This window comes from Mus musculus, chromosome 5 (assembly GCF_000001635.26).
Source record: "Mus musculus strain C57BL/6J chromosome 5, GRCm38.p6 C57BL/6J".
In the NCBI taxonomy this organism is placed as follows: Eukaryota; Metazoa; Chordata; class Mammalia; order Rodentia; family Muridae; genus Mus; species Mus musculus.
The window spans coordinates 141,918,994-141,946,789 of NC_000071.6; the positions used below are offsets into that span (position 1 = coordinate 141,918,994).

General features: G+C 46.3%; 1 protein-coding gene across 2 annotated transcripts in view; it reads left to right on the plus strand.

Moving 5' to 3' along the window:
* Window positions 1–27,796, plus strand: part of Sdk1 (sidekick cell adhesion molecule 1) — a 974,090-nt gene that overhangs the window by 677,497 nt on the left and 268,797 nt on the right. For both annotated transcript variants that reach the window (XM_006504712.1, NM_177879.5), the window contains exons 6-7: window positions 17,051–17,162; window positions 18,538–18,728. In XM_006504712.1, coding sequence (XP_006504775.1) covers window positions 17,051–17,162; window positions 18,538–18,728 — 303 coding nt within the window. The remainder of the gene's footprint in view (window positions 1–17,050; window positions 17,163–18,537; window positions 18,729–27,796) is intronic.

The following is a 27,796-nucleotide window of genomic DNA, read 5'->3' on the forward strand; positions in this document are numbered from 1 at the left end:
TATACATAAACACACATACATACAGGCACACACATACATATACTTACACACAGAGACATATACTTAAACACACAGGTATACACACAGGCACATGCATGCATGCTTACTTGGCTCCCATACATTCCAGAGTAAAGTCCAGACTCTTCAGAATGTCTGTCTGTCTGTCCGTCTGTCCTGAAACAGTCTCTCGCTAGCTCAGAGCTGTTCAAGCTCTCCAGCGCTCTCTTAGACTATCCTGATGGGCAAGTGAGTCCCATCCTGTCTCTGTCACCAACACTGGAATTGCAGGTACACACCACCACATCTGGCTTTTTATGTGCCTCCTAAGGATGGATGTCGGGTCCTCATGCTTGTGTAGAGTGTACTTTACCAACTGAGCCAACTGCCAGCCCCACCGTGATCTCTTCAGTGATAGGGTTGAGCTGAGTGGTCCCAGCCCTGGTGTGCATCTCCACTGTGCAGTTGAAAGGGAAAACCATCAGTACCATGGCAGCAGCCTGTCCTGAGTGTGATATGATAGTGACAACCAGCTGTGCTACCCTGAGATACTGTTTATGTTTTCATTTAACAAGCACCTGGTGACGCACATGGTCCCCTGACAACCATGAAGCAGAGGAACATGTGTGTCTCTGTATTCCAAAAGGGATACAAGCACCTGGCAGACTGTGCCACCTCGGTGAGGTGAGGTGGTGTGAAGGAGATGCTGCCTGGTGGACAGTGGTCCCTCCTACTCTTCCAAGATGGCCAATACCCCTGCTTTAGTGTACAATATTCTTTAATTTTTATTTGTGTTTGATATGGGTGGCATGTGTGCCCCACTACACAAGTGCTGGTCAGAGGAACCAGTTCTCCCCTTCCACCTTTACATGGGTTCCAGGGCTTGAACTCAGGTCATCAGGCTTGTACAATGAACACCTTTATCAGTTGAGATAGCTTACCAGCCCTTTGGGCAGATTCATAACTGTTATCCCATTTATTGGGTCAATGTGAGTAAACACTGTTTTTACTGGATTTTGAAGATTCAATGTAAATTCCAGTTCCTTCCTGTTGGGTTTGGTTTTAGTTTTACTTTCTGTTTGGATTCTGTAAGCATTCCACCAGTTTTATTTAAGGAACAGAAAGATGTGTGTGTGTGTGTGTGTGTGTGTGTGTGTGTGTGTGTGTGAGAGAGAGAGAGAGAGAGAGAGAGAGACAGACAGACAGACAGACAGACAGACAGACAGAGACAGGGAGGAAGGGAGGGAGGGAAGGACAGACAAAGAGAGAGAGACAGAGACAGACAGAGACTGGGAGGGAGGGAGGGAGGGAGGGAGGGAGGGAGGGAGGGAGGGAAAGAGACAGAGAGACAGACAGAGAGACAGGGAAGGAGGGAGGGAGGGAGGGAGGAAGAGAGAGATATATGCAGGCATACATGTGTGTAGGTATAGATATGAGAATCCTGGAGTCAACCTTGGGTGTCACACCTTGACTATCCATCTTTTCTCTGAGACAAAGGCTCTCACTGTCCTGGGGCTCACCAAGCAGGCTGGGCTAGACAGGGATCCCCCCAGGTTCTCTTGTCTCCACTCTCCAGTGCTGGGATTACAGCATGGGCAGGACTTTTTAAAGTGGATTCTGGGGATCAAAATCAAGTCCTCATGCTTGCAAGGCAAGCCTTTGCTGAGCTGTCTTCAGCAAGCTTTGGAGGTTAGCACTGCACTTTAACAAAGTTTAATGAAGCTGAAAACTCCACAGACTTAGGTTCTGAGAAGCCAAACCTAGAGGTTCTTTGGAGCTGTAAGGTGGTCATAATGACAAAGCCACCTCTCATGTAATAGGTCCCTTTAAGAAGAATGTGTGTTGCATGCTATATGAAAGATATGTATTGGGTTTTTGGTCAGGAGAAATGACTCAGCATCATTTGGGTGGGGGCAAAATGGGCCCCCGTATGGCTGGCCTGGCAAAAGGTCCGGTTGTGCCTTCCAGGAGCTGGTTTCTGGGGCTTCCTGAGATGAGTCTGCATGGTCACTCAGCACTGAAGGGGGACCCTTGGTGCTAGGGAATTTGAAACAGAATTTTATTCTCAAAGGCTCTGGGAAATCCTACTTCCTTCAGGCTTGGGCTTTTCCTAAAGGCAGCTGTGAGTTTAATGAGCTGTGGTCGACTTCGAAGAAATGGTAAGAGTTCAGAGTCCCAGTGCAGGCTCCAATCTGTGATTGTGGCCACACAGTAGGCCTTCGAGGGGAAAGGGCAGCCATCCCTGAGAACCACTGGCAGGAGTCAGTAGATCTAGGTACAGGGTACCTAAAAGGATTCTGTCTGCAATCTAACAATAAAGTCACTAACCACCAGAGTGCAAGCAGCACTGAGCAGTAAGCATCCTTCCTACACACATGCATGCATACATACACACGTTTAGTGTATAAAGCACTAATTAGTGAACATCCTTCCTGCATATATGCACACATGTGTACATACACATATGCTCCAGTACATGTGAGCACCCTTCACGCAGTTGGGAACCACAGTCTGCCCAGGTTTCTTAGACTTTAAACTTTCTATGGAGAGAATATGGGGGAGGGGTGCATGTGGAGGCCAGAGGTCAACCCCAGATGTCTTCCTCTATTGCTTCTACCATGTTTTTGAGATAAGTTTACTAAAATTAGTGCTCCCTGATTCAGCTAGACTAGTCAGCTCCCTGATTCAGCTAGACTAGTCAGCCAGTAAGCCCCAGGGGTCTGCCTGTCCCCTCCCCACAGTGTGGGGGTTACAGATACCTGTCACCACACTAGGTGTATGTTCATATGTGTGCACTTGCACATATGTATACATGTGTATATGAACACGTGTGTAGAGGCCAGGAGAGACCATTAGTTGTTGTTCCTAAGGTGCTCTCCACTGTGTCTGAAGCAGAGTCTCTCACTGGCCTGGAATCCATCAAGTACGCTACACTGCTGGCCAGTGGGGCCTGGGCATCTATCACCTTCCTGGCCCCAGCACTGGGACTAAAGTGCCTGCCCCGCACTCTGTTTTTTATCACGTTCTGGAGATCATACTCGGGTCGTCTTGATTGCAAGGCAAGCACTTTACCAACTTAGCCATTTCCCCAGCCCCTGCTAGTCCTTAAACATCCTTTCTAATTAAATGTAACCTGGGTAACCTCTCCTCGTTTAGCTTCTTCAAGCATAAAAAGTTCACGCGGGGAGTGATGGCTGGGATTAGGGTCATTCCCCTGCTGTGAGGGTTTATTCCTGAGTACATAGCAGCTTCAACTCAAGGCATCACCTCTCTTCCTCAGAAGCTGCCCAGTCTGTAGGTTCAGGCTTCTGTGACCTTCTGCAGAGCCTGTGTTGATACAGTCTTCACCCTCAGACATCCATACAAGCTGTTTTAGTTAGGGCTTTATTGCTGTGGAGAGGCACCATGACCACAGCAACTCTTACATAGAAAACATTTAATTGGGACTGGCTTATGGTTTCAGAGGTTTAGTACATTATTGTTATGGTGGGAAGCATGGCCGTATGCAGGCAGACATGGTGCTGGAAGAGCTGAGGTTGAGCATAGGAGACTTCAATGCCCAGGCCCACATTGATACATTTCTTCCAGCAGGGCTACACCTACTCCAACAAGGGGACACTTTTTAATAGAGCCACTGTCTATGGTCCTGTGGGGGCCAATTACATTCAAACTACCACACCAGGGTAGGCAGGTTCAATGGAAAAAGCCATGACACCTTCCATTAAGGACCTGATTAGGAAGGGAGTCGTCGACTTCATTTCCTTTTGATTAACTAAGACAAAGCTAGGTTTTCACTAGGAAACAGCTTTGTGTAAAAGAAAGTGTAGGTCTGAGAAGATGGCTCAGTCTGTAAGTGCTTGCCTCAAAAGCATAAAGACCTGAGTCTGATCCCCCAAACCCATATTAAGGGTGTGTGTGTGCGTGTGTGTGTGTGTGTGTGTGTGTGTGTGTGTGTGTAGAAACAGGCAGGGAAGAACACAGTTGTAACCCCAGTACAGGGAAGGTGGAGACAGGTGGATCCCTGGTGCTCATCCATCAGCCAGTGAACTTAGAAAGTTCTAAGCCAGTTAGAAACGTGTCTCAAAAAGAAAGTGGGACCAACAAGATGGCTCAATGGGTGGGAGCTTGCCTCCAAGCCTACTGACTGGACTTCAGTCTCAGGACACACATAGTGGAAAAGAACTGACTCTGGCAAGTTGTCCTCTGACCTCCACACATACCCCTGCACACATGCATGTGCACACTCATATAAAGAAAGAAATGTTGGGGGACAGCAGTGGCAGAAGATGGGCAGCCCCTGGGGAACAACTCAAAGATTATTATCTGGCTTCCACGGGTATACACACATATACACAGGCACCACACACATATGCACACACACAAACACACACACAGACACATACATGCAAAAGCAGACAGCTCTGAAGTTGTCTCCTACACTTCCCCGCTCCCCCCCCCCCAGCACTTGAAGCCCTGCGCCTCTGTACCTCACTTTTCTCACCTCTACAGGGGGTGAGGCTGTCTCCCTGGGTTGTCATTGAACATACATTTGTAAAGCACTCAGGGAAAGACTCCGCTCTGCAGAGGGAACATAGTGAAACACAACTCCTTTTCTCTTCCCTGCTTGTTTTTATTCTTCTGGGAAATACCCTTTGTACATCAGTGTGTGGGTTTTAGAAAAAGGTTTGTGATGTGGAACAACAAGGGTGGTGGAGTAGAAGCGGCAGTTTCTTGCTGAACTTTTTTTTTTTTTCCATTTTTTATTAGGTATTTAACTCATTTACATTTCCAATGCTATACCAAAAGTCCCCCATATCCACCCACCCCCACTCCCCTGCCCACCCACTCCCCCTTTTTGGCCCTGGTGTTCCCCTGTACTGGGGCATATAAAGTTTGCAAGTCCAATGGGCCTCTCTTTCCAGTGATGGCCGACTAGGCCATCTTTTGATACATATGCAGCTAGAGTCAAGAGCTCCGGGGTACTGGTTAGTTCATAATGTTGTTCCACCTATAGGGTTGCAGATCCCTTTAGCTCCTTGGCTACTTTCTCTAGCTCCTCCATTGGGAGCCCTATGATCCATCCATTAGCTGACTGTGAGCATCCACTTCTGTGTTTGCTAGGCCCCGGCATAGTCTCACAAGAGACAGCTACATCTGGGTCCTTTCAATAAAATCTTGCTAGTGTATGCAATGGTGTCAGCGTTTGGATGCTGATTATGGGGTGGATCCCTGGATATGGCAGTCTCTACATGGTCCATCCTTTCATCTCAGCTCCAAACTTTGTCTCTGTAACTCCTTCCATGGGTGTTTTGTTCCCAAATCTAAGGAGGGGCATAGTGTCCACACTTCAGTCTTCATTCTTCTTGAGTTTCATGTGTTTAGCAAATTATATCTTATATCTTGGGTATCCTAGGTTTGGGGCTAATATCCACTTATCAGTGAGTACATATTGTGTGAGTTTCTTTGTGAATGTGTTACCTCACTCAGGATGATGCCCTCCAGGTCCATCCATTTGGCTAGGAATTTCATAAATTCATTCTTTTTAATAGCTGAGTAGTACTCCATTGTGTAGATGTACCACATTTTCTGTATCCATTCCTCTGTTGAGGGGCATCTAGGTTCTTTCCAGCTTCTGGCTATTATAAATAAGGCTGCTATGAACATAGTGGAGCATGTGTCCTTCTTACCAGTTGGGGCATCTTCTGGATATATGCCCAGGAGAGGTATTGCTGGATCCTCCGGTAGTACTATGTCCAGTTTTCTGAGGAACCGCCAGACTGATTTCCAGAGTGGTTGTACAAGCCTCCACTCCCACCAACAATGGAGGAGTGTTCCTCTTTCTCCACATCCACGCCAGCATCTGCTGTCACCTGAATTTTTGATCTTAGCCATTCTGACTGGTGTGAGGTGGAATCTCAGGGTTGTTTTGATTTGCATTTCCCTGATGATTAAGGATGTTGAACATTTTTTCAAGTGCTTCTCTGCCATTCGGTATTCCTCAGGTGAGAATTCTTTGTTCAGTTCTGAGCCCCATTTTTTAATGGGGTTGTTTGATTTTCTGAAGTCCACCTTCTTGAGTTCTTTATATATGTTGGATATTAGTCCCCTATCTGATTTAGGATAGGTAAAGATCCTTTCCCAATCTGTTGGTGGTCTTTTTGTCTTATTGACGGTGTCTTTTGCCTTGCAGAAACTTTGGAGTTTCATTAGGTCCCATTTGTCAATTCTCGATCTTACAGCACAAGCCATTGCTGTTCTGTTCAGGAATTTTTCCCCTGTGCCCATATCTTCAAGGCTTTTCCCCACTTTCTCCTCTATAAGTTTCAGTGTCTCTGGTTTTATGTGAAGTTCCTTGATCCACTTAGATTTGACCTTAGTACAAGGAGATAAGTATGGATCGATTCACATTCTTCTACACGATAACAACCAGTTGTGCCAGCACCAATTGTTGAAAATGCTGTCTTTCTTCCACTGGATGGTTTTAGCTCCCTTGTCGAAGATCAAGTGACCATAGGTGTGTGGGTTCATTTCTGGGTCTTCAATTCTATTCCATTGGTCTACTTGTCTGTCTCTATACCAGTACCATGCAGTTTTTATCACAATTGCTCTGTAGTAAAGCTTTAGGTCTGGCATGGTGATTCCGCCAGAAGTTCTTTTATCCTTGAGAAGACTTTTTGCTATCCTAGGTTTTTTGTTATTCCAGACAAATTTGCAAATTGCTCCTTCCAATTCGTTGAAGAATTGAGTTGGAATTTTGATGGGGATTGCATTGAATCTGTAGATTGCTTTTGGCAAGATAGCCATTTTTATAATGTTGATCCTGCCAATCCATGAGCATGGGAGATCTTTCCATCTTCTGAGATCTTCCTTAATTTCTTTCTTCAGAGATTTGAAGTTTTTATCATACAGATCTTTCACTTCCTTAGTTAGAGTCATGCCAAGATATTTTATATTATTTGTGACTATTGAGAAGGGTGTTGTTTCCCTAATTTCTTTCTCAGCCTGTTTATTCTTTGTATAGAGAAAGGCCATTGACTTGTTTGAGTTTATTTTATATCCAGCTACTTCACTGAAGCTGTTTATCAGGTTTAGGAGTTCTCTGGTAGAATTTTTAGGGTCACTTATATATACTATCATATCATCTGCAAAAAGTGATATTTTGACTTCCTCTTTTCCAATTTGTATCCCCTTGATCTCCTTTTGTTGTCGAATTGCTCTGGCTAATACTTCAAGTACTATGTTGAAAAGGTAGGGAGAAAGTGGGCAGCCTTGTCTAGTCCCTGATTTTAGTGGGATTGCTTCCAGCTTCTCTCCATTTACTTTGATGTTGGCTACTGGTTTGCTGTAGATTGCTTTTATCATGTTTAGGTATGGGCCTTGAATTCCTGATCTTTCCAAAACTTTTATCATGAATGGGTGTTGGATCTTGTCAAATGCTTTTTCTGCATCTAACGAGATGATCATGTGGTTTTTGTCTTTGAGTTTGTTTATATAATGGATTACATTGATGGATTTTCGTATATTAAACCATCCCTGCATCCCTGGAATAAAACCTACTTGGTCAGGATGGATGATTGCTTTAATGTGTTCTTGGATTCGGTTAGCGAGAATTTTATTGAGGATTTTTGCATCGATATTCATAAGAGAAATTGGTCTGAAGTTCTCTATCTTTGTTGGGTCTTTCTGTGGTTTAGGTATCAGAGTAATAGGGGCTTCATAAAATGAGTTGGGTAGAGTACCTTCTACTTCTATTTTGTGAAATAGTTTGTGCAGAATTGGAATTAGATCTTCTTTGAAGGTCTGATAGAACTCTGCACTAAACCCATCTGGTCCTGGGCTTTTTTTGGTTGGGAGACTATTAATAACTGCTTCTATTTCTTTAGGTGATATGGGACTGTTTAGATGGTCAACTTGATCCTGATTCAACTTTGGTACCTGGTATCTGTCCAGAAATTTGTCCATTTCGTCCAGGTTTTCCAGTTTTGTTGAGTATAGCCTTTTGTAGAAGGATCTGATGGTGTTTTGGATTTCTTCAGGATCTGTTGTTATGTCTCCCTTTTCATTTCTGATTTTGTTAATTAGGATTTTGTCCCTGTGCCCTTTAGTGAGTCTAGCTAAGGGTTTATCTATCTTGTTGATTTTCTCAAAGAACCAACTCCTCGTTTGGTTAATTCTTTGAATAGTTCTTCTTGTTTCCACTTGGTTGATTTCACCCCTGAGTTTGATTATTTCCTGCCGTCTACTCCTCTTGGGTGAATTTGCTTCCTTTTTTTCTAGGGCTTTTAGATGTGTTGTCAAGCTGCTAGTATGTGCTGTCTCCCGTTTCTTCTTGGAGGCACTCAGAGCTATGAGTTTCCCTCTTAGAAATGCTTTCATTGTGTCCCATAGGTTTGGGTACGTTGTGGCTTCATTTTCATTAAACTCTAAAAAGTCTTTAATTTCTTTCTTTATTCCTTCCTTGACCAAGGTATCATTGAGAAGAGTGTTATTCAGTTTCCACGGGAATGTTGGCTTTCCATTATTTATGTTGTTATTGAAGATCAGTCTTAGGCCATGGTGGTCTGATAGGATACATGGGACAATTTCAATATTTTTGTATCTATTGAGGCCTGTTTTGTGACCAATTATATGGTCAATTTTGGAGAAGGTCCCGTGAGGTGCTGAGAAGAAGGTATATCCTTTTGTTTTAGGATAAAATGTTCTGTAGATATCTGTCAGGTCCATTTGTTTCATAACTTCTGTTAGTTTCACTGTGTCCCTGTTTAGTTTCTGTTTCCACGATCTGTCCTTTGAAGAAAGTGGTGTGTTGAAGTCTCCCACTATTATTGTGTGAGGTGCAATGTATGCTTTGAGCTTTACTAAAGTGTCTCTAATGAATGTGGCTGCCCTTGCATTTGGTGCGTAGATATTCAGAATTGAGAGTTCCTCTTGGAGGATTTTACCTTTGATGAGTATGAAGTGTCCTTCCTTGTCTTTTTTGATAACTTTGGGTTGGAAGTCGATTTTATCCGATATTAAAATGGCTACTCCAGCTTGTTTCTTCAGTCCATTTGCTTGGAAAATTGTTTTCCAGCCTTTCACTCTGAGGTAGTGTCTGTCTTTTTCCCTGAGATGGGTTTCCTGTAAGCAGCAGAATGTTGGGTCCTGTTTGTGTAGCCAGTCTGTTAGTCTATGTCTTTTTATTGGGGAATTGAGTCCATTGATATTAAGAGATATTAAGGAAAAGTAATTGTTGCTCCCTTTTATTTTTGTTGTTAGAGTTGGCATTCTGTTCTTGTGGCTGTCTTCTTTTTGGTTTGTTGAATGATTACTTTCTTGGTTGTTCTAGGGCGTGATTTCCGTCCTTGTATTGCTTCTTTTCTGTTATTATCCTTTGAAGGGCTGGATTCGTGGAAAGATATTGTGTGAATTTGTTTTTGTCGTGGAATACTTTGGTTTCTCCATCTATGGTAATTGAGAGTTTGGCCGGGTATAGTAGCCTGGGCTGGCATTTGTGTTCTCTTAGTGTCTGTATAACATCTGTCCAGGCTCTTCTGGCTTTCATAGTCTCTGGTGAAAAGTCTGGTGTAATTCTGATAGGCCTTCCTTTATATGTTACTTGACCTTTCTCCCTTACTGCTTTTAATATTCTATCTTTATTTAGTGCATTTGTTGTTCTGATTATTATGTGTCGGGAGGAATTTCTTTTCTGGTCCAGTCTATTTGGAGTTCTGTAGGCTTCTTGTATGATCATGGGCATCTCTTTTTTTATGTTTGGCAAGTTTTCTTCTATTATTTTGTTGAAGATATTAGCTGGCCCTTTAAGTTGAAAATCTTCATTCTCATCAATTCCTATTATCCGTAGGTTTGGTCTTCTCATTGTGTCCTGGATTACCTGGATGTTTTGAGTTAGGATCCTTTTGCATTTTGTATTTTCTTTGACTGTTGTGTCGATGTTCTCTATGGAATCTTCTGCACCTGAGATTCTCTCTTCCATATCTTGTATTCTGTTGCTGATGCTCGCATCTATGGTTCCAGATCTCTTTCCTAGGGTTTCTATCTCCAGCGTTGCCTCGCTTTGGGTTTTCTTTATTGTGTCTACTTCCCCTTTTAGTTCTAGTATGGTTTTGTTCATTTCCATCACCTGTTTGGATGTGTTTTCCTGTTTTTCTTTAATGATTTCTACCTGTTTGGCTGTGTTTTCCTGCTTTTCTTTAAGGGCCTGTAACTCTTTAGCAGTGCTCTCCTGTAATTCTTTAAGTGACTTATGAAAGTCCTTCTTGATGTCCTCTATCATCATCATGAGAAATGTTTTTAAATCTGGGTCTAGATTTTCGGTTGTGTTGGGGTGCCCAGGACTAGGTGGGGTGGGAGTGCTGCGTTCTGATGATGGTGAGTGGTCTTGATTTCTGTTAGTAGGATTCTTACATTTGCCTTTCGCCATCTGGTAATCTCTGAAGCTAGCTGTTTTAGTTGTCACTGTTAAGAGCTTGTTCTTCAGGTGACTCTGTTAGCCTCTATAAGCAGACCTGGAGGGTAGCACTCTCCTTAGTTTCAGTGGGCAGAGTATTCTCTGCAGGCAAGCTCTCTTCTTGCAGGGCAGGTACCCAGATATCTGGTGTTCGAACCAGACTCCTGGCAGAAGTTGTGTTCCACTCACTAGAGGTCTTAGGATCTCATGTGGAATCCTGTGTGGGCCCTTGCGGGTGTCAGGCGACTCAGCTGGCAAGGTAGCCCGGGGCTCGAGTGGAGCGGAAGGGGTTTGTGCCCCAGATCAAGCCCGGGTAGCCTGCTTCCCTATGTACCTATGTACCGCAGTCTCAGGTTCCGCGGGATTGGATTGGGGCAGGCGCTGTGTTCCACTCACCAGAGGTCTTAGGGTCCCGTGGGGAGTCCCGTGTGGACCCTTGCGGGTGTTGGGCAAGACTCTGCTGGCAAGGTAGCCCGGGGGTCGAGTCTCAAGTCGAGTGGAAGGGACTTGTCCTTGCTGAACTTTTAATGGGTTTTAAAGTTGTGGTGTGTGTGTGTGTGTGTGTGTGTGTGTGTGTGTGTGTGTGTGTGTGTGCGTGTGTGCATATGAGAGTTCATGGGATGCATGTGGGCATATGTGGTGCCATGGCACATGTGCAGAGGTCAGGGGACAACTTTATGGAGTTGATTCTCTCCTTCCACTTTCACACAGGTTCCGAAGATTGAAGGCAGGTCACTATGCTTGTACAGCAAGCTCCTTTACCCGCTGAGCCATCTTGCTGGCCCCCAAGGCAGATTATTTATAACAATGGCTCTCAACCTTCCTAACACTGAGACCCTTTAATATACAAACTCATGTTGTGGTGACCCTCAACCATAAAATTACTTTCATTGCTACCTTATAACTGCAGTTTTGCTACTGTTATGAATTGTAATGTAAATATCTGATATGCAGGATGCCTGATATCCAGCCCCAAAAGGGAACCACTGGTTTATAACAAATTAGTGCCTTACTGAGGATCTGTTGGGTGTGTCTTATATCTCAGATACTTTTGTGCTCACAGAAGTAAGGATGCTTAACTGAGACCCGGAATCTTGGCCACTTGAGAGGTAAAGACAGGAAGCTTATGGACTATGAGAGTTCTACAATGCCAGAATGGGCGACTTAGTGAGATTTTGTCTCAAAATGGAAAGGGCAAAGAGGATTGAGAATGTAGCTCAGTGGTAGAGCGCTTGACTTGAATCTTGGCTAGAGGGACTGGGAGTGTAGCTCAACTGCAGAGCCCTTGCCTAGAATGCACTGTGCCTTAGTTCAAGTCCCCCATTACCACAAAGAGAAAAGAAAGAAGAGAGAAATCAAGTCTGTTCCCTTTGTAAAGCTTACTTTAACTCTGTATACACAACCCTAGAGATAAACACAAAGAGAAGGAAAGGCTATATTTTAAAGTTACAAATGGGGTGTATTTGGGGTGAGGGGTGTAGGCATGCTCACATGCCCTATTTCATGGCCTACTGGGAGCCAAGCCTAGCTCTTCCCTATTGCATTATGGGAAAGGAAGCCACCTTCCCCTTTACGTCACCTCTTGCTCTCTCGGGTTGTTCTCCTTGTCCTCCATAGTTGTCCACCATTGAGACTAATGACATTCACACCCTGTCCCATGGTCATGGGTGCATCTTTTTAGTCTGACTACTGATGATTAATTGTGTAATTATTAGTGAAAATTGAGAGATATATACACAGTATTCATGCTGCTTTTGCTAAGCAAAGATGACCTGCTTCATGACTGCATAGTATTTAGCGCTCGAGCTTCTATTTTATACAGATGTTTGGTTTTCCTGAAGGTTTGAGTTGTCTTGCTTTTCAAAAGGGAGTGTGCAAATATGTGTATATATTAGCTATATATGAAATTTAAGTTTGTATATGTGTGTATGTGTTTGTGTATGTGTTTTGCTATACTTAAATACAGTAAATAAATAACACAGAGAGGGGACGGGGGGAGGGATAGGGAGAGGGAATTCATCACGCACTCCTGACAACCAGGGCATAAACTTCATGTGAGGAACAGCCACATGTAAATTTCGAGAGAACTAAAGAACTGTCTGAGAGGATGTGTGATATGTGAAGTGATGTGAGCTCAAGGCTCATCAGCCCCACAGAACATTAATTATTTAATGTGTAAAGTTGCTGAATCAAGACTAACAACGCATGTATAACATTAAATCCCTAAAAAGGTTTAGAAGAGATTGCCCTTGATCAGGGAAGGGAGAGTTGTTCCATCTTAGTTTCAGTATGCTAAACGTGTGTATATATACTTTAATTAAAAGTCTAAAGTAGAGCTGGTACGTAGCTCAGTTGGTTGAGTGCTTGCCTGGCATTCCTGAAGCCCTGGGTTTTGCTCCCAGTACCACCTAGAACCAGACATGGTAGTATATGCCTATAATCCCAGCACTGGAGATAAGAAGGTTGGCCTCATCTGTTCTAGTTAGCTTTCTGTTGCTGATAAGCACTGTAACACAAAGTGATGTAGGAAAGAAAGGGTTTCATTGGCTAATATGTCACAATCATAGCCCATCTCTGAGGGAAGTCAAGCCAAGAACTGGAGCAGGGGCCATGGAGGAGGCTGCTCACTGGCATGCTCCTAGGATCACTGTCAGCTACTTTTTCTCATACATTTCAGGTCTGCCTGCCTAGGGATGGCACCACCTGCAGTGGGCTGGCCTTCCTATACCAACTAGAAGTCAAGAAAAAGCACCCCCCCCCAGGACATATCCCAGGGCCAATCTGATGGAGGCAATAACTTTATTGAGGTTCCTTCTTCCAAGATGATAGTACATCATCTCAGAGTTCAAAACCAACCTGGGGTATATGAGAGACCGTCTCAAAAAATGAAATAAAATAAAATAAACAGCAAGCATCCTTTCACAGGAAGAAAGCGTGTCAGAGCAACGTGCTATCATGAGCACTCTCCTTGCTGTCGGGGTCTCTGGATTTCAATTATTTATGCACAATTATATTGCATTGTTTTACATTTGCAATAATGACCGTGTGGGCTTTGCAATCAGCATTTCCCCAAGCCTTGCTTTGACCTTGCTGTGGATGCTTGCACAGGCCAAGCTAACCTTTCTGGTCGCTTTCTCCATCTTTTCTCACTGGTGTCCTGTGTGAGCATAGCTCCATCTGAAAGAATGCAGGAGTTGGGGATGGGGAACTGGCATAGAGAACAGCCTCACATATGATGACCTTGAATGGGGCAAATCCCACCAATGACTCTTTGCCTCTGTTGGGAGACAGCAGGTTTATTTGTGCTTAAAGTAAGATGCCCAGTGAACAGTCTGCATCCCTGTGAACCCAGGACAGAAGGGGCTTCTGTCACACCTGTCACATGGTAGCAGATATTTCTCCTGGTGGGAATGGAAACTTCCCAATGCCTATACCTTCCTCCTGCCAAGGGTCTAATGACAAATTAAAGCTCACACTGAGAGCTCACATACAGAAGATGGGAGAGGGGCAGCTGTGCTGGAAGGTGTGTGCCCTATATGGATGAAGGCTTCCCTGAGGCTGCAGATGGAACTCCCTTCTCCTAGTCTTCCCCAACCTGTATACTCTAGCTCCCCACATACATCCCAATTCTAAGATTGTACACAATTAGGACAGAATAACATACAACAGGCTGAGGGGAGTGACTGGATTCTCTTCCCCACCTCTAGGGGGAATGGAACAGCCAACATGCCCAGCTGGGGTTTGCAAGCAGGTACGGCTAGTCTCATGAAAGATGCCTAGCTCTGCTCAGTCAGTGACAGTGCTGCACAGTGCTGCCTAAAGTATAGTCTGCTTAGCCTAAGCAAGAGAGGCTCCATCTGAGACCATCTTCCCCAGGTGATAACCACCGGTGTGGGCATCTTCTCATCTTCTCTGCTGTCTCGGCTGTGCGGTGATTAATGACATGTGAGCACGTGGTTCAGTGACCTCTTGGCTCCCACTGCTGCTCTCCTTCACTCCTCATAACCATTTGCAAATATTAGCTCCCTGTGTCGTTTCTCCTCATCAGCCGCTTTCACAGGTGACAAGCCGGGTGCTCCTCAGATTGCCATATAGCATACGCTCCGGTCCTCGTGACAGTCTGACATCTGGTGAGCCATCCCCGAAGTTTCTAAGGGAAGGCATCAGCAGGAAGGTTCCCAGGGGAGTCCTAAAGAGAGGGGACTTCAGGGGCCTATGGTCTGGGAAAGGCCAGGGCTGCTGCATGTGTCCCAGGAACCTAAGGGTGTATGAAAATAGACCTCCCATCATTAAATCAATGTATATGTTTAAGAGTATGTATTTGCTGGCCCTTTTGTATATGTGTGTGTTATGAGCTAATATGTTTGTGCACATGTGCAGGGGTGGAGGTATTCATATGTGAGTCTGTGAATGCGGAAATTAAAGTCAAATATTGTTCTTAATCATCCTCCATCTGAGTCTTGAGATAGGGTTTCTCATTGAGCCAGAGCTCACAGTTTGGGCAGACAAGCTGGCTAGCACACCCCAGATAGAAGAGGCTACCTCTACCTCCCCAATGCTGGAATTGTAGGGGTTCACCCAGCTTTTTACATGGATGCTGGGGACCCAAACTCGGGTCCTCATGCTTTAATATCAACCACTTTATTTGCTGAGCTAACAACCCAGCCCCTTATTACTGATTGGTTGATTAATTGATTTTTGTTTTGGACTATGTAGACTAGACTGGCCTTGAATTTGAGATCCTCTTTCAGCACCTCCCGTGCTCCATTTGTGTGAGTGTGTGTGTGTGTGTGTGTGTGTGTGTGTGTGTGTGTATGCTAGCACAGATGTGTGAAAGTGCATATGTGTGTACATGCATGTAGAATCCAGAGGACAACTTTGGAGTATCATTTTCCTCTCTTTTAAAGAGAGACAGGGTCTCCTCTTGCCCTTGAACCTCCAGGTAGGCCAGGCTGACTGTCTTACCGAAGAGTCCCAGGTTCTTTTTTTTTTTTTTTTTTTTTTTTTTTTCGAGACAGGGTTTCTCTGTATAGCCCTGGCTGTCCTGGAACTCATTTTGTAGACCGGCTGGCCTCGAACTCAGAAATCCGCCTGCCTTTGCCTCCCAAGTGCTGGGATTAAAGGAGTGTGCCACCACGCCCGGCTCGAGCCCCAGGTTCTAATCCCAAGAGGTCCTCTTTGGGATTAGAAGCATGCACCACCACACCTAGCTTTTCTACATAGGTCTGGGGATCAAACTCAGATCCTGAGGTTCCAGGACAAGCACTTTACGGACTCAGCCAACTCCTCGCTTCCTCTTTCCACACTGCTTTGTCATTTATATGCACCTCTAGTATAAAACCAGTTCCTCTGTAAGCAAGGAACACCAGATACAGCACTCTAGATGGTGAGTCTACCACAAATGAGCCAGAATTCTGAATAGCCATAACTGCCCACATGCTAATTGTTCACTGTGAGGGACCAAAGAGGGTATTTTGCTCTTTGGTCATTTAAATTTGTTTTTATTCCCGGGCTCTTACATCCACACCCTGTGTTGAAGTCCCTACTCTATAAATGCTTTTGATTTCCCCTAAAAAATTAGTAAAGTTGCTGTGGGTGGTTTATTTTGATGCTAACTGTACTTTAGAGGGAAAGCAGCAAAAATTGCATATAGCTTTCTCCTTCTTGTCTCTATAAGTGTGAGCTCAAATTATTTATAGTTTGATACTCAGAGATGGTTTCCGGGTATTTATGTAGCAGAAAAGCAAAGGGGCTGGGGGTGACTGTGGAGAGAAGAGAACACTTGGATGACTGAACGAATTCACCCTGGGTGTCACCAGGACTGATCTGTGACCCTGTGCCTATCAGAGTTCCCAACCCATGGCATATTTGTCCAGCTGACCTGATTAGAAAATAGTGGACATATTAGTTAGTTTTCTGGCCATGACAAAATTCTGACAAAGGGGACTTACAGAAGCAAGCGTTGACTCTGGCTCATGGTTTGAGGGTGAAAGTCCAGCATGCTTGGGGAAGCAGGAGCGTGCAGCATGCACAGACAGGAAGCAGACTGAGTGTGAGTGCTAGCTCACCCTCTGCTTTGTATTCAGCCCTGGATCCCAGCCATACATGGTGCCATCTATGTTCAGGGTGGGTCTACCCACTTCGCTTAGACTACTTTAGTAAACCCTCTCACAGACAGGCCTAGTGGTTTGTTTCCATGGTAATTATAAATCTCATCAGGTTGACAATTAAGATTAACTGCCACAGTGGGTATGCCAGGTGATGTCAATAAACAAACGCTTAGATCAATGGAAAAAAAATAACTGGAAGCATTTTAGAAAATGCCAAGCCCCTGAAAGCTTGCCGCTGCCCAAGTGCCCAGTGGTGACAGGTGGCCGGCAGACAAGGCTGGCTGTGCCTAGACTCCATCACCTGCAGTCTGATGGAGGCCAGGGGCAATGTAAAAATATCCCATGCTGTGCTCCCTTGAGGGGTCCTGGTAAGTCATAGGTTCTGAGTTTCCTCTTGCTGTAGTTTTACATGGCTCTTTCTCTGTCCTTCCCCCATCACCCCATCTTCCATTCTGAGGAGTGTTCCATGGATGTTTTGTTTTCTCTGTCACAGGAGATACTGGTACCCACGAGGCCATGGCCCCAATCATCGTGGTTGCCCCAGGCAACAGAAGTGTGGTAGCAGGGTCCAGTGAGACCACCTTGGAGTGCATAGCCAATGCCAGGTACAGGGTGTGCTCTGGGCGTGGGGACTTAGGTGGGGCATCTGTCATCTGAAAACCCAGACCCTGAAATACTTCCAAATCTGGGACTTGGCGCCTTGATGCCAAGCTGCAGTGGAAATTTCCAACCCGATCTCATATCTCTGATGGGTCAAAGCACAGATGCACTAAGAATGAATATAGCATGGGATTCCCTTTGGGCTAAGTGTGTAAACTGCAGATGAAACACAAATGGATTTCATGTTCAGACTTGGCTCCCATCCTTATGCAGTCTCACTGAGAATATACAAATACTCCAGAGGGGGAAAACCCAAAATACAAAGTACTTATAAAGGCTGGGCATTTCAAATAAAGGCAATAGAACATGGACAAGAGGCCGGGGAGATGGCTTGGCCAGTAAAAGACTTGATGCACAAGCATGAGGACCCACGTTCTGCTCCCCAGAATCCACATAAAAGCCAGATGTGTTATCGTATACTCCTGTAATCCTAGCGTTGGAGAGACAGATACAGGAGGATCCCTCGGGATCTGCGGTTCAGCTAGCCTAGCAATACACCAAGCTGCAGGTTAGTGAGAGACCCTCTCTCAAAAAAATTAAGGTAGCAAGAGGTATAAATAATAACCACATTGACCTACCTCTAGCCTCTCTGGGTATATACACACATGTACACTCATACACTCCGATAAATAAGAGAGAACCTGGACTTGGATATCCTTCTGTGGAAAGACAGTGATGTGGAGAACAGCGTATGAGCTCCACCCTTCAGAGTGCAGCAGGCCCCCTTCTCCTGGGGCACTACATGTCATGTGTCAGGGAATGCAGGGGATCTCATGCTAGATACTTCCTCCCACTGTCTCTGCAGTGCATGGAGCTTTTCAGGTTAGCTCCTGGTGATGGAGAGACCTCCTCAGCAACAATGACTCAAGCTATAGAGAGAGAGATGAGCCAAACCCCTGTGCAGCCAAGGAAAGCTAGTTCCTCTTGCCCTTCTAGTTCCAGGCATGCCCTGCCTACTTCCTGGTCACTCTAGGTTGAGGTTTTAGATGGTCACACCTTCCATGTATCTGTAGGTCCCCTAGTAGTATTTATTTGAAGCATTCTTTTCCTGGGCAAATGGAATCATTAGCATGTATGGTCCATTGCCGCTGCAATTAGCTATCCTTGCTCAATAGCCCTTGAGCAGAATGTCTCGTTGAGGCGAGCCGTGAGGGAGTGGAGCAGGATCTGGATTGATTTTTAAATGTCCATTGTTCAACCCGCCATGGTTCCTGGTAGAATTAGCTTTGTCAAGCTCGTGCTGAATGCCTGAAATTATTATTACTGCCGTCCACGTGATTCGCCGCTCGCTGTCACCGGTGCCCTTCCGCTCTTTCGCAGGCCCGTGGAGGAGCTGAGTGTGCACTGGAAGAGAAACGGAGTTCGACTCACAAGTGGACTACACAGCTACGGGAGGCGCCTTACCATCACCAATCCGACATCAGCAGACACCGGGATGTACGTGTGCGAGGCGACACTCCGGGGGAGCACATTTGAGCCAGCCAGGGCCAGAGCCTTCCTTTCCATCATAGGTAATGCTCAGTCCAGCAGTGGTGCTGGCTGCATCCTCAGGTAGCTCTCCATTCCCACAGTGCCAGGCAGACAAGAGAGCTGCTGTGTATCCCACTGACCTGATGTATTTGTGCACGTGTGCCACCTCTGCACACAGATGTGGAAGCCAGAGGTTGATATCAGGTGACTCTCCTCTGCTACCCTCCAACTTATTGTTTGAGGCAGGGTCTCTCTCTAGAACCCGAGAGCTTTCCATTTTGGCTAGACTGACTGGCTCCATAGCTGGCTCTCAGGATCCAGCTGCCTCCCTCCAACCACAGCCCTGGGGTTATAGATGATCCACTGCTGACCCTGGCTTTTTATGTGGGAGCAGCGGGTCCTCAAGCTGTTGCAGTGAGTGTGCTGCTAAGTCATCTCCTCAGTCCCCACTGACCTTTATTTTTAATGACAGTGATTGATGATTGATTGATTGATTGATTGATTGTATGTGTATGTTTGGAGAGGGGATGCTCACAGGCCACAGGATGCATGTGGAGGTCAGAGGACAACTTGTGAGAGTGAGTTCTCTCCTTCCATGTATCCTGGGGATCAAACTCAGGTGGTCAGACTTGTCTGAGCACACTTTCCAGCTTAGCCATCTCCCTGGGCCACACCGACCTTATCTTTAATGATGTAAATGGTGGTATGGTAGAGTTTATCTTCCGAGTTAATCCCATTTGCTTTAGACCAAAGTAGGAATGTCTCTAGTACCTTCTCAACATAGCCTTGCCTCTCGCCTTTCTCGTCACTAGGACAGAGCACCTGCTAGAAACTCTTCAAGACAGGACAGGCTTTCGTTTACAATTGCAAGGCATACAGTCCTCCGTGGTAGGGAAAGCACAGTGGATAGTTTGGCTTTGTTTGTGGTAGTGAGACCCTGCAGCCCCTAAAATTGTGTCCAAAATCCCTGCTAGATTATGACCCTTGAAGGTCTATCCCCTGTAACCACCAAAAGTTCTGACGTGTCCCAAAACAGCACCACCGCCTGGGGAGCAAACATTGAGAACGGGAGCACGGGGGGGGGGGGGGACGGACAGTTCACCCTCAGTCCACAATCACCTGCTGCCATAAAGCTTGACAGTGGAGGTGGGGGCTGTCCTCATCACAGCCACTGCCTGCCTCTTCTGGCCTCTCTTTTGCCCCAAACTTCTTCCTAACTCTCCCTGGCTCTCACCATCTGTACTCAGAAGTCAGCCTATGTGATGTCGACTGGGAAGGTTGAACTGAAGTGTAAGAACAGCAATCATTTTTTAAAAAAACAGGCCAAGTATGACCCGAAGGTGGGGAGGGCAGATAAAGTTAAATGTTCCGAGTCACCACTAAATACTGGAAGATCACAGGCTTGGAAGCATGGCTTGGGCTGCGGCCGAGGGAATTGTAAGCTTACCACAAGATGATGATATGGGCACATCACACAGCGAGGCAAGTACCCACGCTTGATTTTCCCAGCTTCCTGCATGGTCACGAGCTTGTTCTTAAAATGGCTGCAGCTGCTGTCCTGCTGCCCTGCGAGTCCTCAGCAGAAGCCACTGCTGACAGAGAGTGCCTCAAAGGCAGCTTCACTCCATCTCTTGTCAGAAATGAAAGGCATTGAAATGGACGGGGGAAAGGCCTCTCCAGAGAATTACTCCTTCAATAACACTTTTTTTTTTTTTGCAGTTTGCCATTTTGCAAAAAGAAAAATGCAGATAGATTTCTATGAAATTAGCCAGCACCGAGCAGCATTGCATAGAAGGTGGTTGCCCTGAGCAGTCTCTTGTCTGTTAGCCATCAGGACAGGGGTTTGCGCTCTCCCTGTGACTTTGCTACATACAGCCCACCAGCAACCTCCAGAGCAGGTCATGAGGGTGATCAGAGAATCAGAGCCATGGGGCAGAGTCGCCAATCACTGCTGATCCCACCCGAGGGTCTGAGCTCTGGCTGCCAGTGCTAGATATAGATGTGAAAATCATATCCCATTCTCAGCAGAGACTTCCATTGGGCTTGATCTATGGCTGTCTGAGCACAGTCCATTATAGATTGAACCAAAATTAAAATTTGTTATGTGTAAATCTCTGGAAGACAGGACTCTATTGTGTTAAAAAACATTTTTAAGGTAATTTAAACAAGGGAGGAAATTTATCTCCCTATAAACTGGGAATGTTTGCCTCTATCACCATTCCTTCCTCGAGTATTTAAATCTATCATCCTAACTTTGATCTCAAATTCACATCAGAATCGGTTTTTGCATTTAGCCCTTACCATCCCTCATGTTCTGGCTTGGAAAGGTACGGGAACACACTCCAGTTCTTTTGTCTGTAGATGAATGTATGTGTGTGCACATGTTCGTGTATGTTCAGACATTGAATGCCTTCCTCAGTCACTCTTAACCTTATTTTGGGGATTTAAAAAATGTGTGTGTGTGTGTGTGTGTGTGTGTGTGTGTGTGTGTGTATACAGCAGCCTGTGTAGACCCAAAGAGAGTGTTGGTTCCCCCAGAGCTGAAGTCGAAGGCAGATACCAGCCTCCTGATGTGGGTGCTTGGAGCTGAACTTGGGTCCTTTGCTAGAACAGTAAATTCTCTTAACTGCTGAGCCACCTCCCTTAGTTTTTGAGACAGGGTCTCTCACTGAACCTGTGATTGCCATTTTGTCTAGTCTGACTGCCGAGCCTCAGGGATCCTCCTGTTCCTACCTGCAGCATCCCTCTGTGGTAGAGTCACAGGGACACACTGTCATGAGTGCTGAGGGCACACACTCAGGTCTCCATACTTGTGCAGTGAGTACCTCACCACTGAGCCACCTCTTGTCCCCAGCACTTTCTGTCTGAATAAGTTTGGCTTCAGTCCCCTTTTGTTTAGAAGTTGTTGTGACAGATGAAATTTTGTGGTTGGGTCACACTGGAGAAAACACTGAAGAAAGCATTTCTGTTGATTCAAAGGACTCAGGGATTGTCACCAAGCTCGGCCACCACATCAGGGAGGGATTCCGAGCAATCGTGACCAATCTACCAGGCTGTCACCAGCAGAGCTGGGCAGAGAGCTATTGATATGAGCATGCAGATGAATGGAAGCGAAAGGAATAGCCTTCCAATTATGGATATTTCACACTGATGAGACGAGACAGACGGCAGCGGCTGTTTGCCCTGCCTGTCAGCTTCCAGCCGAATTGCTCAATTTCTGTAGTCTAAACAGGACTCCAAGCTCTGATCACTAGAAGGTGCCTGGCATCCACACTGTAGAGCCCTGAGGTCTGTCCCCTGACCCCCTCACTGCTCAGTTGTCCTGCTGTCCCTCTTTCCTCCTGACCTCTGCTGTGACATCTCCCTGCTGGCCAGACTCTGGGCCATTGCTCTGACACTCAGAGGCTAGTGTGTAACATGACCGCTGCCTCCCTATGGTGTACAACTTTCTGCTCTGCTACCACCTTCTCTTTCTTGGTGGCATCTTTCAGGCATAGGAACCAACTTTACCCACCATGGGGGGGGGGGGAGTGCTGGTGCTGCCCCCCCCAGGAGAAGCTCCACCCCTGCATCTGCTGATAGACTGTGAGCTTTGCTACTACTAACCATGCAGTTCTATGCTGGAGATTGTCCATAGTCTGCAATGGGCCTTGCCTCTTCTTGCTCTCTAAACAGTTCAGCCATCTCCCAAGCACTGCCTCTGCCTCTGCAGCCAGTGTCTGGGGCCAGCTTTGTTGGAGGCAAACCCTGGATGGTGGCCTCAGGCTGTGAGCAGCTGTCTGTGACTGACCTATCCATCCTTTAGCTTCTGACAAGCTTGCCTGTCAGTGAGACTAGGTGTCCCTTGAGAATCTCCTGGAAGTCACTGTGCAAGAGTCTCAGCTCTGCTCTGTAGCAGTTGGCACATGGTAGCAAGGTATGTGGCAGGGAGATATAAGCATAGGTTTTAGGGTTCATGTCTGACTGTATGGGTACCTGGTCGCTGAGCTTTAATGAGTGTCTTTGATATTCTTGGCCTTGGTTCTGATCCCTGACATGGAGAGGTGGTAGGTAAGGCTACTGTCTGAAACAAGGGAGAGTCAACAAAGCAAGCTCACCATAAAAGTGCTGAAAGAATGGCTTCACGTGTCATTAGCATGACCACCATAGCACGTGTTGCTGGCTAGTGAGTGTCTATGTCATATTAATGAGTGTATGTGTAACATCAGTGAGTGTATCCATCACACTCTTTTTACACTAAGAGCCATGATGCTCTCGCCATCCTTGGAACATTGGTAATTTGGTCAGGATAAAACAAAGGATGGCAACTGTGATGGCTGGCTTTAACTGTCCATGTGACACACTCTAGTGTCACCTGGGAGGAGTCTCAGTGAGGAACTGGCTGGTTCAGGTTGACCTGTGGACATGCCTGTCAGGGATTGTCTTAATTAAGTTAATGGATATAGGAAGACCCATCCTAAAGCCAGCAGCACCATCCTTGACTCCAGACCCTGGACCGTGGAGAAAGCAAGCTAAGTACCAAGTATGCATATGGTTGTTGTCTCTGGCCTTGGCTGCAGCTATGACCAACTAGCTGCTTTAAGTCCAGGAGTATGAGGCAGCGGGTCATACTGCATCCTCAGTCAGGGAGCAGAAAGAGATGAACTCTTGTGCTCAGCTCACTTTGTGCTTTAAATTGACTCCAGCCACCGGTTCCTCTCTGCTGTGGTGGACCACAACCTGGAGGTGTAGGCTAAAATAAACCCTGTCTCCCCTAAGTTGCTTTTCATCAGGGTGTTTTATCACAGCGACAGAAATAAAACTAGGCCAGTGGCTCTTACCAACTATAGCATCTTGGACCACTGGTGTGTGTGGGGGAAACCATTAGACACCTTTTCCTCCCAACTGACAGATTCAGCATGTCCCACAGAAGCCATAGCTGCTCTGGGCCCACCCCTGCCAGTGTGCACAGAGTTCCTTCACACCCACCCTAGTCCTAGGAGCAGAGAGTGGCTATGTTGGTTTTTCTCATTGTTGTAACAAAACTAACTGAGCAAAGTAACTTAGGGAGGAGTGGTTATTTCCTCTGCTCACACTTGGAAGGCCCATCCTGGTGGGGAAAGCCCGACAACAGGAGTATGAGGCAGCGGGTCATACTGCATCCTCAGTCAGGGAGCAGAAAGAGATGAACTCTTGTGCTCAGCTCACTTTGTGCTTTAAATTGAGCCCAGCACACAGCCCACAGCACTCAGACTGGTGCTGCCCACACTGGGGGAGGGCAATCTTTTCTCCTCAGTTATACCTTTCTGGAAGCATCCTCAAAGACACTCCCAGAGGTGAGGTGTCTCCATGGTGTTAATAAATCCAACAAGCACACAAGGAAGACTGAGCAACACAACAACCAATACTCCATCTCTTTCTTGCAAAGCTATTCTGAGTCCCTGAATGCAGATCACTCCTATTTTAAAACAAAGCCACTCATAGTGGCTGGTACAGTGTCACAGATGAGCAGCCATTCTGCAGCCTAGTAGGTGTTTATGTCTCTCTCTCCCTCCTCCCCTCCCTCTCCCCTCAATTCCTCTTCCTGTCCCTCCTATCCATCCTTCCTTTCCCCACCCCTCTGTCTTTCCCCCTCCTCTCTCTCTTCCTTCCTTTCTTCTTTCCCTTCTCCCCACCATTTTCCTTTTTTCTCTTCCCTTCCTCCAGTCCTTCCATCTTCACATCTCTGCCCCGCCTCTTGCCTCTCCTGCTTCCTTGTAGAGAAAGTTCTCCACTGTCTGGGCTCCTGCCATGAGACCTGGCCACTCAGCTAACCCCGCTCTCCCACTCTCTCCATTTTAAGATCCATGTCCTTTATCCCACTTGCAGAGCTCACCGTGTCCCATACAGAGCACACAGGTCCCAGGGGATCTGGTGTAGACATCCTCAGGGACCATTCTGCCCACTCCAGTGGACGAGGCACCCAGTATGGACAGCTACTGCAGCCAAAGGCACAGCATAGCAGCAGAACTGGGCCTCTAGAGGGCAGGGAAGCTGATGTAGGCAATGTGCTTATCAGAACAGGCCTGGGGATCAGTCTGGATTCACCACCAAGCCTGAGGGCTGTACAACATGGCCTGGGTATGCATTAACCACCCCCACTGAGGCAGTCCTTCAAGCACCTCTGCTTCTAGCCCCTTCTGTCAATGCCCCAGTTTTGAACTACTTGGAGGGGTCCTAGCTCTGGTTCTGGTACTGCAGCTGGGCCATCTGGAGGACATTCAGCCCATGCTGGCTTTAAGCTCTGATTTCACCCAGGGCAAGAGACTCTTCTGATGTCTTCATCTTGATTCTAAAGATGGAAATGCCCGTTTCTATCCTGGGTTTTATTGGCTGCAGCTGTGATCGATATTTAACAGTCCAGTACAAGCCTGTGCCAACTGGGCTGGCTCTCTCTCTCTCTCTCTCTCTCTCTCTCTCTCTCTCTCTCTCTGAGTCTCTCATTTGCCAAGACAGACAGATTCACCCAGTTGCCCTTGGAAGATCAAGTGGTAAAAAAGGCATGTGACTTAGATGACTGTCCTCAGGGTGTCTCTGTGGCTCAGCTGCAAGTCCCCACAGCTGAAGACCTAGTAAGCGCCCCACTATCCTCATCCTGTAGACAATGTGGAAACAAGCAAGACCCTTGAAAGCTCCCATTGAATTGGGTTGATGTGAGGGACCCACAAAGAGAGATTGTGGCTTATGGGTGGCAGGGAAGAAGTGCCATGAAGCAGGCAGTGTCACTGTGGCAGCTCTAACTTCTAGCCTGTCAGCTCACCTACCTGTCAGCCTTCCAGGAACAAGCTGTAACAGGTGTCTCCGAAGGGTTACAAAGTTTCCTGGTGCCTCTAGGCCACCCTTCCGCACATCAGTGAGAGAGGTGCTGTAAAGTAGGGAGGTGGCATATCTGCCTGACTGTGTGCTGTGCACCACACCTGCCTGGCCAAGGCTTGTGGTGAGTGACATCCCCTCATGCATGTCCATCCCCAAGAACATGGTGTGGACTCACTGTCTCCATCCCCAGTCATGTGCCATTGTGCACTCCTCAGAAGCCAAGAATATAAATAGCACCTGGGCTTCTTAGTAAATTTTTTATTGCCATGATAAGACACCACAAGCAAGACAACTTATTTTTTAAAAAAGAAAAGAAATTTATTGGAGGGCTCATAATTTCAGAGGATGAGTCAGTGACCATCAGGGCAGGGAATGCGGTAGCAGGGAGCCACAGCACTGGAGGAGTACCTCAAGCTTACTTACATCCCCATCCAGAAACACAAGGCAGAGAGAGCCAATTGGAGGTGGGGGGGCTTTTGAAACCTCAAAGCCTACCCTCAGGAACCCACCACCTCTAACAAGGCCACACCTCTTAATCCTTCCCAAACAGTTCCATCAAGTGGAGACCAAGCATTCAAATATATGAGCTCATGGGGGTGGAGCATTTCTATTCAAACCACCACACCATGGCCCTGGAGGTGCTGGGAGTCCTCAGGATGGGTATATGCTCTTAAGTGTGCCTCCTATTGGACACATTTCAAGGGAATCACACAGAATGAGGACAGCCACTTCCAAGTGACATACAGCAATACTGGTTCCATAACATTCTTGACATGAAAAACTAATGAAAGTGGGGATTGGTCCTGGGGCTAGGCACCCGGGCTAGGGTAGATGGCATCTTCACGATGAAGGACCATTCTGTGTTCCAATACAGTATAGACACATGACCCTACATGGTGACTGTGGTGCATGGAACGAAGCACAGGTATGTGCACACCCAAGCAGAAGCATGAAGGAGCAGTTAGGATCAACTCTGTTGACCATGTGGCTGACACCCTGTAGGTGGCTCAGTATAGGATGGCATTACCAGTAGGGTGATTATTGTAGACCCAGACCCAAGAAGACACAAACCAGATCTATACCCCAAGGCAACACTACAATAAAGTCTAGCTCAATGAGCCAGTGAGTTTCCAGGTTACTTGTAGAGCTGTGTGAGGGGTCACTTACAGAAGCATGGTTAACCTCAAAGTAGCCACCTCACTAATAGCATGCTATTGTAGATGGCAACTCCTCAGTGGGCCACACAAATGGAGTCCCCACTTCCATTAACTTTCCACCTGGTCTGGACTCTGGCACCTCCCAGAACCAGGCAACCATGTTTAGTCAGGAGAGATTTATATTCATTGATCCAGAAGGTGCAGGATGGTGTGGCTGAAATCTCAGATAAGGGTCTAAGGACCTTACATGCCTCCTCCTTCTATGAAGGAATGTCAACCTGCATGTGAGGGTCTCTGGGGGAAGTCACAAGGGCTTTGATGAAGGTAACAGTTATAGCCATTTTCCCAAGAGGACAGAGTTCCACAGGGTAAACCGAGGAAAAGATATATGGGCTCCTCCTGTATTATGACTTGCAAGTGCCTGAGTCTGCAGTTATCTGAAAATAGAATGTTTGACAGAGGAAATGGAAACTGTAATTAATCACAAGCAAATGTTGATAGTTAACTTAATTTTTCCCCTTTTGCCCTCACATCCCTTTAATCAGAACATGATGGTAGCTATTGAATTTAGCATCCACTGATGAATACGGGCCATGACCTGTTCGTAAGGTCCTTGACAGGCTGCACCGCTGTGGAGTTGGAACATAAATAGTACTGCTAGCGTTACTATTGATTAGAGAGACACGTCTGAGCAGGGAATATCTGTGTGCAAAGACCAGCTAAGAAAGGGAAGACTTCACATCTTTACAGCTCGTCTCCTGGCCAGTCTCTACACACAAAACTCATATCAGAGGGTTCTGCTTCTGCCTAGTGAACCCACTGCCACCTCCACAGGGCACATGGGGAGTTGGGGCAGGGCTCCTGCTCAAGAGGCCCAGGTAATTGCAGAGTTGGTACCCACTTTCTGTCCATTCAGAAACCTTCAGTCTTTTCTTCTTGGAGCTCATGTTTTCATCTCTGTTCCCCTCTTTAGGTCCCACCCTGGTTTGTGGGTTTTTTTTTCTTCTTCTTAAAATGTAGTCAATATAGAAGACACACCAAGCCTTATTATCCACATTTAACACTATTACAATGAAAAGAAGATGTCTCCAGAAATTAATTATCACGCAGAAAGTGAA